Source organism: Eleutherodactylus coqui, chromosome 6 (genome assembly GCF_035609145.1).
Source record: "Eleutherodactylus coqui strain aEleCoq1 chromosome 6, aEleCoq1.hap1, whole genome shotgun sequence".
NCBI lineage: Eukaryota > Metazoa > Chordata > Amphibia > Anura > Eleutherodactylidae > Eleutherodactylus > Eleutherodactylus coqui.
In genome coordinates, this window is record NC_089842.1 from 239,699,433 (window position 1) to 239,707,795 (window position 8,363).

Genomic DNA, 8,363 nt, shown 5'->3' on the forward strand with positions numbered 1-8,363 from the left:
TTTTTAACCATTAAGGAGACATAAAAATTTAACATTAATTATTAAAATTTTGAGCAACATTTTGTTTCCCTACACCAAGCCAAGATTGCAAAGGCACATAGGTTTCAGAATGATAACCCCACAAATAATCCCATTTAAAAAAAATACACCCTTAATGCATTCACTGGAGGGTGTCATGAGTATTTTGACCCCATAGCTTTTTTTTTTTAGGAGACAATGCAGTTTAGAGGAGAAAAAAATAAAATTTCATATTTTTGCAAATATGTCATTTTAAAGACCGTTTTATTTTCTATAGTAAACATAAAAATGAGAATGCATGCCCCAAAATAGATACTCCTGTTTGTACTGCCTTCAGAAACATACCCCTTGTGGCCCTAATCTTATGCACAAAATTAAAGGAGCAACTGGTGGCTTTCAGAAAAGGAATCTTGCTTGACTGTATTTTGGGCCTCATTGTAGAGCCCTTGAACTGCCAAAACGATAGCCCCCCCCCCCCCCACACACACACACAAATGCCCCCATTTGGAAAACTAAACCTCTTAACGAATTTATCTAGGGGTGTACTGCCTATTTTGACACCACAGTTTTTGAATGAATTTAAGCGAAGCTGAAGAAAAAAAATTACAATTTTCATTTTTTGCCAATTGTGTCATTTTTTAAAGAAAAAAAAATTTTGGACCCTTTTCCTTGCTTTCCTCCCCTTCCCCCAAATTCAATCATTCCTTCCTTGCTGTCATATCTTCTTACCTCCCTGTCTCTTCCTCCCTCCGGCTCTTCCTTCCCTCCTTCCTTCCTTCCTACCCCTCCAAATTACATTCTTCCGTCCACCTTCAGTCCTACCTTCCTCCATTCCTTACTTAAAAGTTGATTCGCTTCCTCAGTGTCTATGAAATAAAAGTGTATATATATATATATATATATATATATACATATATATACATTAAAACAATTAGTATCTTAAAACTAATGCAATTGAAATAAATGACAATGCAGTATATAAAGAGTGTCCTAAAAATACCATATAAAATAAAAATAAACTGTTCCTCTTTTTGTAACATGATATCACTAATATTTATGCATTTCTACATTAATATTTATCAATGTAGCAATGCACATTAACCCTTTCCAATCCACTGTCTGACATCTGAAGACATTATGATGTAATGCTGTATAGCTCCGATGTTGGAAGACATCTGCCGGGGTTCTCTTACTGTATATTGCCAGCCTCTCTGCTGTCGGAGCCTATCCAACGTGTCACCCCATGCAGTACTAGCTTTAGCCAGCATATAGCGCCATTGTATAACTGCAGTAAAAGAGTAAGCCCCCTAGGAAAACCAGGCTACAACTTGGATTGGAAAAGGTTAAGTTCAACAATTGTTGTTTACAAATGAATAGGAGCAAACATGATGGATGATGATACACAGAGGAAGCGTATCACATAATAGTACAGAAATGGTAAATGGCAAGGAATACAGCAATCAAACAGAATAACCACCAACTAGCCTAAGGGTGGACACTCACCTGCGATTTTTTTCTCTGCGATGCGACAGCGATGAATATAAAACCAATGATTTTCAATGGTTTCATACTCATTTGCGATGTTTCAGCAGAGTTGCGCATCGCAGAGAAGAAATCTGCAATATCGCTCAGTGTTTTCAATGGGGCCAGCGGCAGCAGCGCTAGCCACATGGAAAACATAGGGAGAATATCACAGACTTCTGCCGCACTGATTGCAAAGTGAAAAATGAAAGAAAAAATGTATAAATAAATAGATGGGCAATAGCTAATAATATAGGTAACATGTTTTACACTGGAAGCTGTGGAAGGTGGGAGAGAGAAAGAGAGGGGAGAGAGGTGGAGATGGAAAAAACAAACAGAAATATATGGATATTTTTCAAACTTTCACTCAAGCCCAACAGGACCAATGTATTGAGTCTGTAGATCTAGTACATCTCACGTTTTTAGGAAAAGTCAAATCTATTTTCCACATTGAATGGTCCATGTTCCACCAACGTAATAGCGAAAGCATTCAAATCACAGTTATGTACTATTGAGCCAGTTTTTGACATACTGTGTTTTTAAAAAAAGTGAAAGTGGTATTGGTCTTACGCTTATTAATTTGTGTGTGTAAATATTTTGTAGTCCTCGCAATGTATTGCTGGCCCCATGTGCATTCCAGCAAATATATAACACAACTAGTAAAGCAAATGAAACATAGAACCGGATAATAAAAGGAGCTGGCCCCACATTATCTTCATCCACAGTCCTATAGTCTTCCAATTATATAAAAAAGTGATTTGCTAGATTATATTCAGACTCAGAACCTCATCATTGTTCTTTGTTTTTGGTAAGCTTACTAAAGCAAAATTCCTAAGTGTGTGGAGCAATACAGACGTGAAAATCTCTCTGGATTCTGTCGCCATTTTAGGAATCAGTCACTCATGGCAGATGTTTCGTACATGAAAAGTATTGTATTCCTTTTTTTACTCCTTTTCACTGGAGACAACTATTTTCCTTTACACTTGCACTTAATCAGATTGGCCAATATTGCCTCTGGCAAAAGCTATCTTGCTTCTTGTTTGGGGCTATTTAAGCTTAATGTAAAGCCTACTCCCTTGCTTGAGTATTGTCAATAAGCTTTCTTTGCTTCAGTCTCATTCCTCAGAGGACAGTCTTTCCCAAACTAATCACAAAACTGTGCAGATTAACTGCTACCTAGTGATCGCCTAGCAAGATAACATTAATGTAATGCAAAACTATATGTAGACTTTTAAAGGTGTTGTGCCAAGATAGAAAGTTATCTCCTTTGCAATACATAGGGAATAACTATCTGATTGGTGGGATCCTTCACCAATCCCGAGATTTTGGGTCTCAAAGGTTCCTGCATAAGTGGAGTGGCTATAGCTTATGTCTGCTGCCACTCCATTCATTTAAATATAAATGTCGGAAATTGCTGAGTGCTTCACCATGGGAGTAGTAGGTCCAAGTAGTTGGACCCCAACCACACGTAAAAATGTGTAGTCTATCCTGTAGGTAGGGGAGAACTTTTCAGTTTGGCAACACACCTTAAAACATTTGCTACTATAAACCTGAGAGCCCAGACCAACTCCATTGCTATAATGAAGTCATAAAAAATAACTACCAGGATAGAAGGTATATTAGCAGTCAGTGGTGGCCAACCTCAACTCAGTGATGAGAAGCTTTTCATGTTTTGAACTTCCTCACTGGTGGAGAAGGGCCTCATTCCAAGTTTTCCAATGGTAGCTTATGGACACTTGCGAAGTCCCTAAATGAAGAAACTTCTTGAATGTAAATGATTGTGAAGACAGTAGAATTATGATCACTTACATTTATGGCAGTACTATCTAGATCTGAACCCAAGGCAGGAAATGCTTTGGTGCACTAGTTTTTATAACTTTGCTTACTCTTCAGTAGATTGATGAGGGTGCTTTTCACATCCTTGTTCCTCACACTGTATATAAATGGGTTTAACATCGGGGTTACTGCTGTATATAGAATAGGCAATATCTTGTCTGTTTCAGTAGCGTAATGACAATTTTTTTTCGAGTGAGGCCGCAGATACATAAACATAAGTGTCCCATAGTAGAGGGACACAACAGTGAGATGAGAGGCACATGTGGAGAAGGATTTCTGCCTCCCTTGTGATGAAGTAATCTTTAGAATACTGGAGATAATATGTGCATATGATATTAGAGTCAAGAAAAAAGCACATACAAGAATAAATCCTCCAGTGATGTATAGAGATAAATCATTAACAAAGGTATCTCCACAAGACATTCGAATAAAAGCAGGTACCTCACAAAAGTAGTTGTTGATGTTGAGACAATTGCAGAATGAGAGCTGGAATGTAAAAGACACCTGAAGGAGAGAGTCAATCAATCCAGCACTCAATGATCCCACAGCTAAGTAAAAACACAAGGTCTTATTCATTATGGTGTTATAATGCAAAGGTCTACAAATAGCAGCAAATCTATCATAGGCCATGATGGCAAGTAATAAGCATTCTGTTGCACCCAAAGTTAAGGAGACATACATCTGTGTTGCACAACCCAAAAAGGAAATACTTCTGTCTTTTGCTAAGGTATTCCTAAGGAGGACAGGAACGACAGAGGAGGAGAAGCAGATGTCAATGATGGCGAGGTTGGTCAAAAAAAAGTACATGGGGCTGTGTAGAGCTGGATTGATCCTAACAACGGTGATCAGCAGAAGGTTTCCTAATATGGTCATTAAATACATTATCAAAAATATGAGAAAGAAAATAACTTTTAGCTGAGGGTCAGTAGACAACCCAAGTAAGATGAACCTAGGTGAAACAGTTAGGTTTAGTTGTTCCATAACATTTAGATGGTTTCAATATTTCATGAAAAAAGATCATTAGTTTCTAAACTTTTTCTGAAAATGTAAGAGTCGATCATGTAAGATATTGGCTGAAAAAATTACAGACTAAAATATAAAAATATTTTAAAAAATTGGCCGCGCAATCCTAAAGCATTACCATATCCATCCTGTAATTCAAGACTATACAAATTTATTTAAAAATGTACAAAACAAAATAGGAGATCCATTCCTGTACTTGATTTTAGTGTAAATATACTAAATTTAAAAATGACCTATAAGTGCTCAGTCAGACTGTTGTTTTTTTACATGCGTTTATTTGCGCGTGAAAAAGATCACACTGCGCGTGTAAAAAAAACGTGACCACGTCCATCGCCACCCATACGTTCTATCTTTTATAGATGCGAATTTTATGCGCATGTAAAAATCGGACATGTGAAAGCTGCTATTGCAAAGCATTGGTTCAATATAGAAGATGAATCACAAAAGCAAGTAACATGCGCACATAAAATCTTAAAAAAAACATTATTCTTTTGATTTTTGTACAGATTACCCCTAATAAAACAGAAAACAGCAAGTGGGGGGATATATAAAAAAGCCCTATATGTCACAAAGAAAATCAGCAAAAATCTTTTCAGCAGCCCAAGAGAAAAAATTGGACCATAAGGGCGGCCACCCACTGGCGTTTGCGATTTTCGTGCGTGAAAAACGCAGCGTTTTCCGCGGCATTTTTCGCGGCTTTTTCGCTGCATTTTCGCGCCTTTTCCGTTAATTTCCATTGACATTCATGGGTGCATTAAGAGAAAAATAAGGACACATATGCAACTGACAGTTCCTATGTTAAAAATTGCAACGGACCGAAAAAAAAAAACGCCAGTGGACAGGAACACATTCTATACTAATTGCTCTTGAGAAAAAACGCAAAACGCAAAGGAAAAAAAATCGCCAGTGGGTGGGAGCCCTTAATCTGTATATGTATGGTGCTTCATGCTAACTACAGTACAAATGGCCTGTGATGTACATGTATATCACTTTTCACTAAGGGTTTGTTATATTATTCATTCATATAGCACATACATATTCCAGAACACTGTACACAGATTCATTTATATTATGGTCTGACCTCATGGGGCTTAAAAATCCTAAGTTGTTGGAAGAGATGTTGTCCTTGGTTGGATTTGCACCCAAGACTGTAAAGCAACAGTGTTAACTGCTAAACCAGTGTGCTGTGCTTAATATTTAATCAAACTTTATGGTCGCAGCAAACGTAGTCATATCAGCAAATTTAAAAAGCAGAAGTAAAATATTAAAATCTATATTGTTATAATAATAATGATAATGAGAATAAAAATATTTAAATTCTACTTACAAGCCATTGTGCAGAGCGATCTATATAGCTGGGGTAAGATCTTAACTTTCTTACAAAGCATGAATAATGTTTCCTTCTTATATATTTTACACCTCTTTTTTATTATTCCCCTCTGTAATTATAATATTCCCCTTTTGAATCCTCCAACTCATTACATAAATGTGTTTTGAGACCTTTGTGATAAATCATTATCTATTCTCTGTTGATCTTAACATTTGATTTGTGATTTAAGTGACTTAGAAAAATACAGTAAGGTCACAATTTTAAATTGTTCAATTGGAATCTTAGGTAAAACTGGGGCAGTTTATGCAGCTTCTTTTCTATTTTTAAAATGAAGAAAATGGGCAATGGTCAAGCTACAGAAAAGGCCCAGCACTCCAGGTGAGGAATCAAACTTCTGTAAAGGTATAATTTAAAATTGGATATTTAACTTAAAAACCAACCTGCCTCTTTGGACATTTGGTCGGATTTTCATCTGGGAATTGAAGTCCCTAAAAGGACCGGACTGCTCATACTGCTCATCTGGATTAGGGGTGTTCTCTGTAGAGACACCCCTGTGAAGTAAATCCTTCACTTATATTATACCTTTAAAGAAGTATGATTCCTTACCTGGAGCATTGGGGCTTTTCTATGGTTTGATCAATGCCTATTTTTTTTCTTTTTTCCCAACTGTACACTATCAGAATCCCTACCGATGCTCTCGCCGTTTGGATGTCTGGATGACCAGGGCTGACAAATCTTCTGTACTGTTCACCGGGATTAAAGTCATGCCAGACTGTCCCTGTCTAGGCAGTCCGTACACGTCAGGCTGGGTTTAGTACTTATTTCTCACCCGTATACATTTCTGTGAAGAAATTTTCTTTGAGAACACCTTATGGTCTTCTCCACTTTATCCTTGGGGCACTGCCTTAGTTTATTATTGTTTTCTATTTTTCAAGCAACAGCAGTATGAATTGATGGGAGAAAGGGAGGAGGGAAGGAAAGAAGGAATGGAATAAGAATGGATAGAAAGAGGGAGGGAGTAAACATAGAAGGAATGGAGAGGGAGGAAAGAAGAAAGAAGAAGAAATTATGAAGGAAAGGAAGGAAAAGAGTTGAAGGGAGAAAGGAGAGAAGTGGGAAATAAAAAGGGAAGAGAGGGAGGGAAGGAAGGAAAGAATAAATTGAATGTGGAAGACAGGAAGGAATGAAAGGTAAGGAAGGGAAGAATGGGAGGTGTTAGAAAATAAGAAAGGAAGGGGAGTAAGAAAAGAAGGAAGGAAATAAGAAATAAAGGAAAGTATATGCAAATTGATGCAAGAAGGAAGGGGAGGAAAGCAGAGAAGGAAAGAAGAGAAGAAGGAAGGGAGGATAGAAGGGAGAGAGGAAAGAAAGAAAGGAGGAATAAAGGAAGGAAAGAAGTTAGGAATGGAGGAAAGGAAATGGAAGAAGAGCAGGGAAGAATGAAGCAAGGGAGAAATGAAGTGAGGGAGGGAAGAAGGAAGGTGACGTGAAAGAGGAAACAATAGGTAAAAAGACTGGAAAGAGTTAGAAAAGATGGAAGGAAGAATAAAGGGAAGAAAGAAAAACGGAAGCAAGAAAGAGAAGGAGGTAGGAATGTACAATGGAAGGGAGGAGAGGAAAGAGGAAGACAGAAGGAAAGAAGGAAAAAATAAGGAGGGCAAGAAAGGAAAAGAAGTTAGTAGAAAAGAAGGAAGAAAGAGAGTGCAGCAAGGGAGGAAGGATGATAGGAATGGTGGGAAAACAGAAGGCAAGAGTGTGGGAGTAAGGAGTGAGGGAGGAATGGAAGAAAGATAAAATTAAGGAAGGGAGAGATGGAGGGAGAAAGGAAAAACCAAAGGAAATGAAGGTAGGAGGGAGGAATGAAGGAAACAAGGAAGAGATAGAAAAAAGGTGGTGAAGAAAGAACAGTGAGAGGAAGGGAGGGAGGAAGGAAGGTGCAAGTATATTTGTGAAATGAACAACTAAACTGGAGAAGAAGGGACGTGGCCTGGCTATGCAAGAGTGAGAATATGCACATCCTCTTCTCCCACTCTGTAATGGGCAAAAATACTGAAAAACAGAGACAAAATGCATCCAGAGAAGAAATATGGGCAACAAAAAAAGAAAGGCACCTTCTAATACCTTCTTCCTGACAGCAACGTAGTCAGTGCAGGGAATCCCGAGATATATGGCAGATGCACAGCAGGTGGAAGTGCAGCCGGCCAAAGCTAACATGTGCCTGATCTGAATGCCAGGAAAACTCCACAACTATTGCTCCGCTGCCCTGCTGGAGACGGCTGATACAGGGAAGTAGCCAAGATCGGGAGACAAGCACTCTGCACACACACAGCACTCACCTGCATGGCAGGCAGAGGAGGACACTGAAGAGGGGAGAGAAGAGAGCAGAGTCCCCACATGGCACAGCCCTGCAGGAGAGGAAGGAATTACCTGTGGAAGGAAATCCAAGAGATCATAATCCAGGTCCAGCTGCCAGATACCAGGTATGGGATTGCTCTTCATCTCCCTGTTTCCCTCTATTGCACTCTGTACACCCGGCAACACAGCTCTCCCAGACATTGAGGCTAATTCTGCACAACACACCCTAGTGGCAGGTATGTCAATTACCAGCCTGCCTGAACATATTCATGGCACTGCA

The 8,363-nt window shown here is 38.7% G+C and overlaps 1 protein-coding gene across 1 annotated transcript; it reads right to left on the reverse strand.

Moving 5' to 3' along the window:
* Window positions 1-3,402: 3,402 nt before the first annotated feature.
* On the reverse strand, window positions 3,403-4,356 carry LOC136571931 (olfactory receptor 5AR1-like). The gene has a single exon (XM_066572549.1). The coding sequence runs from the start codon at window positions 4,354-4,356 to the stop codon at window positions 3,403-3,405; it is 954 nt and encodes a 317-aa protein (XP_066428646.1).
* Window positions 4,357-8,363: the final 4,007 nt, after the last annotated feature.

Excerpts from the sequence above, each read along its gene's own strand:
- LOC136571931 (XM_066572549.1), bottom strand. The coding sequence starts at position 4,356 with ATGGAACAACTAAACCTAACTGTTTCACCTAGGTTCATCTTACTTGGG.